The sequence below is a fragment of the Argiope bruennichi genome, chromosome 4 (assembly GCF_947563725.1).
Source record: "Argiope bruennichi chromosome 4, qqArgBrue1.1, whole genome shotgun sequence".
In the NCBI taxonomy this organism is placed as follows: Eukaryota; Metazoa; Arthropoda; class Arachnida; order Araneae; family Araneidae; genus Argiope; species Argiope bruennichi.
In genome coordinates, this window is record NC_079154.1 from 103,599,469 (window position 1) to 103,614,119 (window position 14,651).

Sequence of the window (14,651 nt, forward strand, 5' to 3'; positions counted from 1 at the left end):
GTCAAATCAAGGATTTTATATATTTATAAAAATTAGAAATAATTCCAAATCATGAATATAATAGAAAATAATAATGTGGATCCTGCATATTTCAGATTTCCAAGTCAAGAAATTATAATTAATACACAAATATAAATAATTTCTATAAACCTACATTATATAAATCAGCTAACAGTCAAAAGTTTTAAGATATTGAATTATCACACAATATTTAGAGAACTGAAAACTGTTTGTAAAGAAAAAAAGTGCCAGAATACACATTGTTAGAACATTAATCGCAGACCAAGCAGAACCATTACAACTAGCACGGGTAAAGTAAGCATGCATAATTTTAAGGACTACTATAACTTGATTTAAGGCCTTGTTACATCAATTTTTATTTATAATTTTGTAACCCAAGCAATCTATAAAAAAAATGTCAGAACACTCTTCTGATGTATTTTATAGCAAAAAAAAAAAAAAAAAAAAAGCTTGGTTTGTATATTATTATATAGGAAAAAATATAACCACTCAATTTAGTTTCCAATTAAGAACTGTTTGCAGCTCTTTCATTAACAAATGTAACATCTTCACTTTGAAAATGGCTGACAATTTCTAAGTTATTAAATCATTTATATTCAAATCTAATTTTAAAGCCAAATAAGATAGATGTAAATGAATACAGTAATAAAAAAGTTGATAAATAAAAATTAACAAAAAATTGTTTAAAATTGAAGAAAATTTAAGTTATTTCATTAAAACAGATATTCCTCTAAATAATTTGTTTATTTTCATCAAGGTGTTTAGTAGGAATGAACGTTAGAAAAATAAATAAGTAATTTTAATATTCCAGTCACAATATTTCTTGACAGTTTCAAATCATAAATTGAAAAAAAAAAATTAAGTTTGGAAAGAAATAACACATATAAATAATATACAATTATAAGATAATATTTCCTAATGAAAGCAGTTTTGAATTTTCCTGCAATATCATGAACTTCAAAAATTTTTTAAGATAAATGTTTAAAAAACTAAAATGCCAGACTGTTATTATAAGCATTATACCTGTTTTACAAAATTCAGAATTCTATCAATTTCTAGAAAGAGGGGGGGGAGCTAACCTGTTGGTCCTGTATCCCCTCGAGGACCAGGAAGTCCATGGACACCATCTTTTCCAGGGCGGCCATCAAGACCAGCAGGACCGACTACTGATAAACCAGGAGCTCCTTTTGCACCAGTTGGACCTTGTAATCCGGGGAATCCAGGTGTGCCCCTAGGTCCAGGTAGTCCAGGAAATCCTATAATAGATATAATTCATGTTATTTATGTGTATTTTTTAATGAAGACAGTAAACAGAAAAAACAATAATAAAATATAAGAATGCTAAAAATAATTATATGTGTTCTTTTGGGCATATTCATGATGAGAATTGATAGATAGTTCATCTTATATTGATAACTAATGTATAACTAAAGCAATGTAACAAAAGAACACATACAATTATTTTTAGAACTCTTAATAATTATTATGGGATAAAAAAATCCTTATTATAGGTATTACCCAAAGAATGAACTACCAAAACATAAAAACAATGAAACAAGATTTGCTTTATTTTTTTCATTGCATAACAAACTAGGGCAAAATATTTTAAAAAATTCTTTATATTAAAAAATTATTAAAATCAAAAATATGCATTTTGCATTCAATAAAGAATATACCAATTTTCTTATTTATATATAAAGGTTTGCTTATAAATAAGAAAGATTTATTTCATCTTTAAATAGAAAGAATAATAGAAAGAATTTTCTAATTTATATTTTATTTATAGGCTCAGAGCATTTCAATATTTGTACTATTTGTCAAACACTAATACATTCGGTTGATAAGAAATTTCCAATCAAACTCTGTGAAGGATAAAAAAAATCAACATATTATCAAAATTCTATGACGAATTGTCACTTAGAAATTAAAATTATGATTTATGTAGTATAAAATTTGTGCTACATGTGCTTTACAGATTTAGTTTTGATGCACATAACTGCTTGTGTAATTTCCTGCAATGAAGCCATATTAAAATGAAAATGATAGTATCAATGACCTTAAATATTTAACATTCATTAATTCAGGAAAAATAATTTATATTTTATAGACTACATTTTATTAAAATGCTTATATTTTTTATTTAAGTTTATTTACATTTTATTTAAATGACTATATATATATTTTTTTATTTAAGTCTATATTTTTATTTTCAATGGTCTTCTTGCTTTAAAAAAAAAGTTTAAAGACATTTTTTGGAAAGCCTGCACATAAATAAATTTATTGAAACAAAAGAAAATGAAAATAAAACCATCATAAATAATTTTACCATCTTCTCCGGGTTCACCCTTGAAACTTAAGCCAATAGTTCCTGGCTCTCCAGGTGATCCTTGAGAACCAGGTTCACCAGGAGCTCCACGATATCCAACAGGTCCCCTTACACCAGGTTTACCTGGTAAAAAAATGAAAAGAAAGTAAATGTAAATACCATGAATACCTCAGCCATTTCAAAAGAAACTTCAAATATGACAAAAAAATGTAATTAATTTTCTTTAAAAAATACATTAAAGTGCATTTTATTTTATTTGAGAATAATTTAAATTTATAATTCTTAACTATAATTTTTAAGTTTGACAATATAAATTCTTAAAAACGATCTTGAACAAGGAAGTGGAAAAAATTATGTACTGCTTTTATGATTAATTAAACTAATTTTAAAATAAACTTTCGAAAAAATTTTAATTTAAATAAAAAAAAAATCTAAAATTTTTTTTGAAAAAATATTACAAAAAACAACTGTTCTTAAAATAAAAGTTACCCCCCCCCCCAAAAAAAAGTTACTCAAGAAATTTTAATTGTTTCTATCCAACTTAATTTATCCTGAAGATAGAGCTAATATTGATTTCTGGTTTTAAATCAAAACTGAATTTTAAAAAAGCAACTCTATTATTTAAATAAATAAAAAGAAATCCGTATTTTAGGTATTTAAAAAAAAATGTGCATTTATCAACTTAATATATTCAGCAGAAAACTTTTTTTCTCTTATTGACTTTACTGAAATGGAAATATTTGATTCAAAGGGATAAAAACTAATATTTTTACAACTTTTCATATAGGTATAACTAATCAATTGCAAAAATATATCCAAGATGTAGATTTTCCTTTTTGTTTTCAGTGAAAGCAAAAATACTTTCCCTTTTAACTATAATATAGAATTAAAAAAAAAATGCTTACCAGGAATTCCAGGTGGACCTCTATCTCCAGGAACTCCTTGTGGTCCTCTAGGTCCAGGAATGACCTCTCCAGTTTCGATTATAATACCAGGAGGTCCCTAAAATATTATAAATATACCACATGTTTAATCTTTACAAATTTTCAGTCATTTCTTCATTGCACCAAACATAATCTCATCAATTCAAAATTTGCATTTCAACTCAAACAAGATTTAAATATCAACCACAGTTTGCAATTTCAAATAAACTGGTGGAAAAATAAACACACAATAACATGATCAAACCTTACACACACACGCACGCACGTACACACACATATATATTGAATATGTCCCATGTTATGGGAATTTGATAATAAATGCAATTGCTAAACAAAAAAAAAAAAAGAATAAGAATAATCCATACATTATTAAAAGATTACCTTTATTCCTGAGCAATTAAAATATTCATTCACATTAGTTCATATGAACACAAAATAATTAAGTGAAAAATTAAAGACATCATTTTTGAATAAATATTAAATTATATAACCTGATATTTAATCTTTGAATAGTTTTCAGATTATTATTAAATTCCTTTGGTTTTCAGAATATATATATATATATATATAGTCTCTTTAGTTAAACGGATTTTGTTTGACAAATAAATGTGTGTGTTTTTTTGTATAATAATTTTTTTTTTTTTTTTTGCATTTGTTTTGCAAATTTTTGTATAAGAATAGAAAGCTTCATAAGAAATTTTGATAGGAAATTATATTACTGTAAGGGAAGAAGACAGGCTTTGAAGGAGGAAACTTCATCATCTCGTCAGTTTATAATTTAAAAATGCAATTAAGATTTCAAAAGGATAACATTAAATTTAATAAATTCTGAAAAAAAATACTAAACGCATTCATTTAGGGTTGAAAATAAATTTAATAGACTACATTTAATAAAAGCATGATCAATTTTCAGCTTTTGTTTTTGTAGAGAGAGATGATTCAATATTGATATTTTTATACAACTGGGAAAAATCTACTTGATAATTAATAAGGTTAAAAATATAAAATAACATTTAATACAATGAATTTTACTACAAGCTTTTAAATATAACACTAGATTTTGATATGCCAAAATTTGTAAAAGTTATTTGTTTATTCATTAAGAATATTTAAAGATTGTTAATAATGATGTAATTAGTTTTTACCAATCTCATTTCATAATTTTTTAATAACTAATGTTAAATCTTAAATGTGTAATCAAGGAATTACAACTCCCTGGAAACAGCAAAACAAAAAACGGCACAAACAGTTTTAAAAAAAATTATAACTTACAGGTGGCCCTTGTGCACCAGGAGTACCAGCTCTGCCAGATTCACCTTTGGGTCCCTATGAAACAAGTTATTTTATTTTAAAGTATTAATTATAAACAAAAACCTATCAGAGCTCAATTTTATTCAAATGATAATACAACAAAAATCTATTGCAATTTGCCAACATATTTCATTTTAAAAATCGTAATGCTTTAAATAAATAATTTTTTATTCGTTTAAGAGATAAAAGAAACAGAATTAGTGCATAGAATCTGGATTTGTTCTTCAAAGCAATAATGAGAATGTGACAATATAATATTAATTATCTATTGTTTCAAGAGATACTATTTACAGAAAACAAATTAGAATATAACAGCAGCTAATTTAAAAGGCTGCAAATTTTTAAGATAACTAGATACTTTATAAACTCCCTGATAAAAGAAATAATAAAAATATGAGAAATCTGACATGCAATATTTTAAATACTATAAAAAATTATCAATGAATATCGCCAGTTTTACTTTCTAAACTCTAAATCTCACTGTACTAAAGAAAATCAATATAATTTGTTGTAGTGCAAATAAACTATCAACAATAAAAAATCACATCAGATTAGATCCAAAAATTTTTGCATGAAAAATACATATTCAAAATCATTAATAAACAAATTTAATGTGTAAAGCATAAAATTCTGCTAAATCAACTAAAGCCAAATAAGTAATTTATTATATATCTATACCAATTATACAATTACATACTTTGACTCCTGTTCTTCCATCTGGACCAAACAGTCCAGGTTCGCCTTTGGGTCCTTTTTCACCAGATTGTCCAGGGAATCCAGTTTTGCCTCTTTTTCCCTAAAATACAAAAAGGAAGTAAAATATATCAGGCAGAAAAAATTTAGATTTATTAAATATAAAATTTGATACATCTGTTTCTCATAAAGCCATATAATTAAGGAAATGAAGTATAAATATATAGCAAAACATTTATTACATAAGCATTATAAAGTAATTTTGCAATAAGTTTCAAACTTAAATAAGCTTATCCTTTTTTTCCTTTTTGCTTTGTATTATCTTTATATAAAAAAGAAATTTTTATAGTGTTTTTATATTAGAATAGAAAATAACATATTAAGTACATACTCGAGGGCCATCTTCACCTCTTTCACCCTTCTCCCCTTTTGGTCCAGTAAATCCTTTTTGACCCTGAAAAAAATTAACAAAATATAACATTAACAGAGTAATTTCTCAGTTGTCATATTATGTAATTATATTGAATAGAATCAACATTTGGAATGGTTTTAATGACTGCAAAGTCATTTTTATCCTATTATATTTTCTAAATCACTAAAAATTTTTGAAGGAAAAAATTGTTGATAAAACAATTTATATCTTACATTATAAGATTCCAATAAAATATTACTACTTCAAGGAAAAAATATCTTTAAAGTTTTAAGCTATGAAATTATTTTGATATTTAATCACTATCTCTCAAGTAATTTATTGACTTCTCATATGAGACTGCAATATATCTTATCCCTCTCTCCACTCGGATCTAAAATGCTACTGTAGTATAATATCCATTTCTATCACGAAATGTCTCTTGAGCATTTAAAAACTGTACAAAAATATCTGGTTTTTAAATCATTTTACACATAAATGTAAAAACAGTATGATAGTATCATTACAATCCTTGAATTTCAAAATTTTCCTTCTTTTAATAAAAAGAGAGAGAGAGAAAAGAGTTCATTTGCAATTTTTATATTTAGCCACTTCTTTGCCTGAGCAGAAAATTTAATATTATAAAACAAACAATTAATTGCTTTCTGATCAAGAATATATTACATCCATTTTACAGTTAAAAATTTTAATATTTGAAATGATGAAAAATTTAAGACATAGGTAAGGAACTTTTTATATCATCAGTTGCATCTTATGAAAATCATATAATGATAAGATAATCACGTAAAATTAATTGGATATTTTTAAATCCCTTTGCCAAAAGAAAAAAAAAATATTTCTCAGATAAAGTAATAAGTATTATTCAGTCTAAGTGTCATTTTGTAAATTTATGTTCCTCTTTTGATGCTGTATAATAGATATTTTTAACAGAATTTGTAATTTAGAAAAGTCATCAGATGATGAAAAAACATATAAGTCAGCATGACTTTCCATGCCACACAAATGTTTTATCTTTTGTGTAACAAACATGCCTGCAGAAAATGATTGGAACAACAAAGAGATATCTGAAGGCATATTGCATTGCATTAGCCATTTGAGCCTGAATGTAATAGTAAATTACAAAATATATTTTACATTCATTCCCACATTCATGATTAATGAAAATGAAATTTTATAAATAAATCCAAAGTTTGCTTATTATAATATTACATTCTTAAATGTTATCAAATAAAATCAAATGCTACAAAAATGCTTATTTAAATACTTAATTGCTTATTTAAAGACTTAGTTATTTAATCAACAAATAAAAATGTCAGAGATTTTATCTATGGTTAAAGAAAAGGAGTTTTGTGGATGAAGCAGGTATACCATAAAATGCTGGAAGAAATAGTTTTAAAAAACATAGAAAAACCAAAGACAAAAAAGAATAATTAAGATTTTTCATACATCATCTCCTCTCCTTCCATCAAATCCTCGTGGTCCTTTTTCTCCCTTTTCACCCTACAGAAATATCAAAAATCTATGATTCAATATATTTATGCATAATATTTTGAACAACAAAATTTGGGAAATGAGCTTATTTTTAATTACAGTAAAAAATTATGTAATTTTTCCAAATACAGAAAAAGTAAATTTCAGAAAATTAGGCTAGGAAGTTTTAAAGACAAATCTTCCTTTCAGTTCAAAATCATTAAAACAAAAATAATTGACTTGTATTTCTTTCACACCTTTTCACCCACACGACCAGCTGGACCAGGTCGATTGTGAACTTCTTCCTCCTCAGGCGTCTTAGCTTCTAATTCTGATCCAGGTGGACCTGGATTACCTGGAGAACCAGGAATTCCAGGTTCACCCTAAAAAAAATATTTAAATTAATTTTATTAAAATGAAATCAGACTTTTAAAATTTCATATTATATTTACTTTTAAATATTATTTACAATCAATACATTACCTTTTCTCCCTTTGGCCCACCAGTACCTTCTCCTGGAGGTCCCTTGTAACCTTTATCACCAGGTTCACCTTTTATGCCCTAAAGATTTAAAAAGCTATTATTAATCAATCTATTATATTCAATATCTAGCAAGCAATTTTTAATATCATGAATTAAATTATTGATAACAAAACACTGAGAAATCCTAAAGATTTTACAATAAGGTAATAGAGATTATATCTTAGGAAATTCCTACTAAAACTTATCACAGTTAACAATGCAGAATAATTTTGTATTAATTTCCAACATACAGAAAATATTGTTTTGTTTGCTAAATAACAAACACAATTATTCCTTATTAAAGAATTGATTACTATTACATTTTAAATTTGTTTTAAATGCCACAAATAATTTAGTTAATTTCTGTTTTTCAAATATCCAATCAATGCCTTTTAAAATAATGACATTAAAAAAAAGTGTATTTTAACTTTCTATTTTGTACTAAATTCAACACGTACAAAAAAAAAAAAAAAAACGTTTATCCAGTTATAAGCTAGATGAATAGCACAATGGAGAAATTAAAGCATTATTTGATAAATTAAAATTCAAACTAGAATGTAGAACAATACTTGGTGATAACCTGTAGTATGTTCAAATACAATTCATATTTTATAAAAATATAGGCTTTCATTTTTCTATACCAGAAAGCATTTTTTTTTCTATTCATTTTATTACCTTAGATCTAAGTGGCAAAGATGACAATTACCTCAAAAGACAATACTGGGAGCATTATATGTAGCCAAACTGTATTTCTGATTCATTTAGAATCTTGTCAAGCCATAATGAGATTCAAAGATATTCTCTTAGATCATAATTGCATCAATTTCTATTTCTCAACAGATAAGATTTTTTTATCAAGATAATATCATGTTTGTACACAATTGTCAGATCATTTTAAATCAAAAAGACAATACTCCAAATTATTAAAAACCAAATAGCAAGATTGATTGATCTACAGTGCTGCTATACTAAACCAGTTGCTTAAATCCATAAAATTTTGAGGCATTATAAAAACAAGAAAAATGTCAACCATTATTGAGCTTTAATTTTAACAGATGTGCATATCTATTAAAGAAAGCCTTCAAAAGGCATGTGTATTTCATGAGAAGACAAAGCATTCAAATAAGTCTTTAAATTTTCAAATTCAGCTGAATGTCAATTGATGCAGCATATAAAATATAAGTTTATTATTCTTGAAGAAATCAATAAACAAAATAAACTAATAAAAATACAAGAAATATCATACCATTACACCTGGATCACCACGATTGCCTTTCTCACCAGCAAAACCAGAAAGTCCAATGTATCCCTATAAAATTATCGAAACATCTAAAAATATATAATTAAAACATAATAGAAAATTCACTATTTCTTGGAATAAGATTTTATCAGATGCATACCGGAGCACCAGGTAAGCCAGGTTCACCAGGTTCTCCTTTTACACCAATTGAATTAATACCACCTTCTCCAGGATCTCCCTAGAAATATTCAATAAAAGCATGTAAAAGATAAGATATTTCTTTCATTCTCAAAAATAATAAGATAAGATTTATCTATCAATAGAATGTATCAAACATCAAAAAAGGTAATTAAATTTTAAAAATTAGTAATATCTATAATGATATTTCATAAATGAATTATTCCTATTCATGATATAGAATAAATGTATAACAGAAAAAAAAATCATATCAGTGCAAAAAGCATTTATATTCTTTCACAATCTATCCACTAACTTTAATATAGCATAAAGACAATAACCTTATTAAGACAAGATAACATCAGCAGGCTTTCACTATAATTTACATTAAAAATTATAGAAAATTACATTAAAAATTATATACTTTCAATTTTTTTTTATTCAACAATATATTATACTAAATAAATTATAAAGCACTTACAAAATTTCACTTCACTGCATTAACAATAAATTTGTTACAATTTGATGAATTCTTAGCATGAAACATTTTTAAAAATTTAATACCTTTGGGCCATATGCTCCAACTGGGCCTGGTGGTCCGGAAGGTCCAGGTCTACCAGGAGGCCCAGGTAAACCAGGATTCCCCTAAATAAAAAGTACAATGACATAATCAATTGATTCATAACATTTTTCCAGTATTCTGAAACATGATGTAATGGTTAATTTCTTATACCTTTTTGAAGAAAGCACTAGTTTGTATTAAATAGTTATACATACAGATTAGTGCAAACTTATATGTAAATTCTCTAATTTAAGATTTCGTAACTGCCATTTCAATAATTTTGATAGTAATTATTAGATCACTAAATATATTTTTTAGAAAAAAAAAACCATAAAGCTAAATAAAAATTCCTTAAATATGACTCCTAGACTTCAAATTGGGTCAAATGCTTTATTTTACAAACCCTCAAACAAACAACGTTTCTCTCAAACAAAGATTGTATTTTTGTCAACTTTTTCAAAAAAAAAAAAAAAAAAAAATTAAATAATTTTAAAAGTCCACTTAATGTAGAACATTTCAATAAAATTTAGAAAAAATTACAATTTTTAAAAATTATTAGAATCATTAATTTAAACTACACTATTCCATTCTAATTCCTATTCATATATGTATGACATCTCAAAACAATTTTTTTGGCTCATAGATGAGATTCTGGAATACTTTTGTAGCCAATACGAAGTTACATGAGAAAACAATTATAGTAATCTTAAATTTCACAATTATAAAGAAAAACATATAACAAATATTGCCCTATGACAATTCTAAATGCTAGGAGACTATAGAAACTATCACAAAATATAAACATGGGCACTATTATAAAATACAAATACTGCTGGGGGGGGGAGAAATCCTTATATAAATATTCAGGATCTGGATGAAAGATACATATTTCTTCAAACAATGTTATTTTGACAATGTCTAGCAATATCTGATATTTACTATTAAATAATAAAAATTTGGAAATTTATTAACTGAACATATTCTGTGTAATCAAAAAATATTAAAGTATAATGTGAAAATGAAATAGATGGAGAAGTAAGTGCAACACGGTATTATCAATATTATTATTTAGATTCAAACATTCTGAAAATAAATACTTTCTCTTTCTAAGTACTTCTTCTAAGTACTTTCTCTTTCCTATTTTATGATGCATAAAAAAAGACAATTAAACAAGCAGAAATTAGAATATTCAAAAGTCTCCTCACACATAATTGAAAAAGAAATGATAAATTTCTAAAAAGGTGCATGGCGTAATTTGAAATGATACAGCTGAACAATATTTGTTCAATTATAATATCTGAATACAAATTTTTCAACAATTTCCTTCTTAAAAGATAAAGTAGTATTCTGTGCTGATGAATATTGATCAGCACAGATTAACTCTACACTTTTCAAAAACTTAGTAAATGTGGCAAGGATAAATGAAAACGGTAGAAAATGTTTCCTTAAACATCATTTCCTTTTAAATTTCAAAACTCATTTTCAATATTAAAAGATAATTCTTGCTAAATTACTGGGTTAAAATATACACCATATTTGTGATTCTTAAAGAATTTGTTAGTAATTCTCAAATAAAAGTTTACATCTAAATGCTGAAAAAGCAGTTTAGATTTAATGGACTATATACATAAATGCAATGAAAAAATTAGGAAGTTACTTTTTTTCCCCCCTAATTAATTTTTTCAAAAAACATCTTTAGCAACTTTCTGCAGTAACTTTACATAATATAAAATATCATGAAAGCACAATGATAATCTTCCTTTTAATAATTCTGTTCTATTAGTGATCTACTATCATTAATGTTATCATATAGCATGCTCAATATCATTATTTCTTTTTGTAGTAAGAAAATATTTTAAGCTAAAAGTTGTTAAAAAATTAATAGCTTTTATATCTTATTATTTATTACCAGGCGTAAATAAACAAAATTCTTTTCAAAAACAACATTAGTTAACTTTCATTTATATAAGAAATTAATGTGAAGCACTGAATAACATAAATTAAAAATTCATTCATAATAAATTATAATCATTTATTTATTATAATAAATAAATATAATTTAATATAAATAAAATAATAATTATTATATTATTTATAATAAATCATATTCATTTATATAAATTGTATATAATTTTTTAATAGAATTAAAATATTCTATTAAAAAAGATAATATTTTAATTAGAAAAGAACAGAATGAATGAGTATAAAAAACAAATAACATGCTTAGGATTATTGATTTTTTTTTTTTTAACTCACATCAGTTCCATTACAACCAGGATAACCGGGATCTCCAGCAGGTCCTTCATTTCCAGGAAGTCCCTACAAAAAGCAGAAAGATTTTTGATTGCAACATTCAAAAAAATTCCTCACTTGTAAAAAAAAGTCAAAATATAATAATAATAAAAATAGTTTCAAATATTTATCATTATTTAAATGCTATAAAAACTATACATACAGGAATTCCATCTGGTCCAGTGAATCCTGGTACTCCAGGATCTCCCTAAAAAGAAGAAAAAACAATGAAAAAACTTTTTAATTTTAATAAAATTTAAATAACAATCAAAATTATATAATAGCAAATGTTGTCTATTTTAAAATATTAAATATAATAGCAAATGTTGTCTATTTTAAAATATTAAATATGTAAGCAAATGATTTATCCGCACAGCCCTTAAAAAATACCAAGTAAAACAAACATCAATCGGAAAAAAAAATTTACATAAAAGCAAAATTATTTTATATAGAAGCAATCTTTCTTTTTCACTAAATTATTCAAAAATAAATTAGACCATCACAAATTAAAAATGAAATTAAGGGCAATTGAGTGCGTTTGAAATTATAAAATTCTCATTTCAGAAAGATAATTTTTTGGAAAAATTTTAATTATAGTTTAGCTAAAATTTATATTTATTAATAATTTTTAAAGTAATGGCTCCCACAGAAATAGTACACAATTAACAAATATTCTTCTTTTAAAAGAGAGAGAAAGAGATTCATTAAAAAAATTACTCTGATTCCTTTTGGTCCAACTGCTCCATGGTCTCCTGTATCTCCTCGTACACCAGGTGATCCAATAGGTCCCTCAGGTCCAATTTCTCCTGGATGGCCAACTTGACCTTGTAAACCAGGCAATCCTGGGAGACCCTATTAATTATACTTTTTTAAAAAAGATTTCAAAAAATTTTATTTTTATTTGTTAAATTAACTCATTAACAAATTAACTATATAATCTGCTTATTATTTTATAAAATGGTTTGGAAGTAACAAAGAATGCTGCAGAAATGATTTTTGACATAGGTAGTATATTCATAAAGAAATAGATTAGTTTCTTTGTCAACACTGAAATCAATCTAAAACATACACAAAAAAAATTATTACTCTAAGTATATTGCAACAAATTCAAACACTAGTTAAACAGACTTCAAAACTATTCCAAAAAGACAAAAATTTAGCAAAAAAATCTAAAGCAAAATATTAGTAAATCAATACAATAATGATGCAATATGTATAATTATGTATTAATGGTTTAAATTCATTTAATAACAAATTAGCAAAGTAAACTAATGCAATAATTTTAAAATACCTCATGAATTTAATTAATAATAATAAAATTTTGAAAATCAAATTAAAAAATTGAAAATGAAGAATTCTAAATGCTCTCAAACAAGATGACACAAAATACTTCATTAGATTTCTTTTATACCACATAATTTATATACATATAATTTACAGCATAAGAATATTTATTTGACATGACTTATATATTGTAACCATAATACATAAATCATGACAATATATAGATTTATATATAATAATCATAATTCATGTATGATTGATTAAATAGGAGTTTAAATAAAATGCTTTGTAATTAATAAAAATAAATAAATTATTTAAAAAGTATTATATATATAATTAGTACATAAAGAAAAATCCTGGTTCTTGAAAATATGAGCACTTCATAATTACTAATAAACCTAAAATTCTATGACAAAATAATATTTTCAAAAATTACTGATTAAAAAAATAAACATTTATTATAACTTTTAAAAAAACTTACAGGTGGTCCTTTTTCTCCAGTACAAATACATGGCTGTACAGTACATCCTTTACAAGCCTACAATAAAATAAAATAATTCATTCAGAAATATTAAATCAGTTTAATGAAAAATAAATAATTGCTATTTTTTTAAATATTACTGTAATATAATATTAATTGAGTTAATGATATATTACTTGTGAGTAAATAATAAAGAAATCTTTTGATAAATCAAATATTACAGGCAATCATAAAGGATACTGAAAAAAGATTATAAACTATCTTTCCTGTCATTTCATGCCTCATCTCTTCCTAACTTTTTTTGTAGTATCCAATAAAGACTCTGTTTAACTAAACTATCTGAAATCAGTTACATTCAATATAGTGAAAAATATCAAATTACATAAGTATTATATAATTAGATCAAATGGTATTTAATATTTATAACTGCATTTCAAGAAAAATACCTGGGAAATGAGATATACTGGTCAAGAGATAATATTTCTCATGATGCTTACATAAATACAGAAATTTTGCCCAAGAATGATACTTTGTTAGTATAATTTAAATTTTATAAACAAGATAATAAGAAGTAAAATTGGCAATTACATAAACAGAAACAATATAAATTTCAATAATAAATTTCTCTGGCAAAATTATTTTTAAGAATTTTGTCAGAGAGCTTATACATTAAATCTAGTTATTATTAATCTAGTTATTTTTTTTTTTTGTTTATTTTCAGCCAAATTAATTTATTCTGAACTGTAATATTTTTTTGCAGGCATTGGCTTTATAAAAATTACTATAAATCCTTCTTTAAGGACATCGTTTTTTTTAGCAACAAAATCAATGGTGCATTTTCAAAATGCAGGTGACAGATTGCAAAACATGTATATGTGTGTCCCTACCTAGTAATATG

General features: G+C 24.8%; 1 protein-coding gene across 1 annotated transcript in view; it reads right to left on the reverse strand.

The window, feature by feature from the left end:
- The window catches only part of LOC129965619 (collagen alpha-1(IV) chain-like), a 124,879-nt gene that overhangs the window by 35,971 nt on the left and 74,257 nt on the right, over window positions 1-14,651 (reverse strand). The window contains exons 2-17 of the mRNA XM_056079671.1: window positions 13,754-13,810; window positions 12,706-12,840; window positions 12,152-12,196; window positions 11,953-12,015; window positions 9,699-9,779; window positions 9,118-9,195; window positions 8,964-9,026; window positions 7,679-7,756; window positions 7,453-7,578; window positions 7,172-7,225; window positions 5,687-5,749; window positions 5,300-5,398; window positions 4,564-4,617; window positions 3,253-3,349; window positions 2,348-2,470; window positions 1,101-1,277 (exon numbers count right to left, since the gene is read on the reverse strand). Coding sequence (XP_055935646.1) covers window positions 1,101-1,277; window positions 2,348-2,470; window positions 3,253-3,349; window positions 4,564-4,617; window positions 5,300-5,398; window positions 5,687-5,749; window positions 7,172-7,225; window positions 7,453-7,578; window positions 7,679-7,756; window positions 8,964-9,026; window positions 9,118-9,195; window positions 9,699-9,779; window positions 11,953-12,015; window positions 12,152-12,196; window positions 12,706-12,840; window positions 13,754-13,810 — 1,393 coding nt within the window. The remainder of the gene's footprint in view (window positions 1-1,100; window positions 1,278-2,347; window positions 2,471-3,252; window positions 3,350-4,563; window positions 4,618-5,299; window positions 5,399-5,686; window positions 5,750-7,171; window positions 7,226-7,452; window positions 7,579-7,678; window positions 7,757-8,963; window positions 9,027-9,117; window positions 9,196-9,698; window positions 9,780-11,952; window positions 12,016-12,151; window positions 12,197-12,705; window positions 12,841-13,753; window positions 13,811-14,651) is intronic.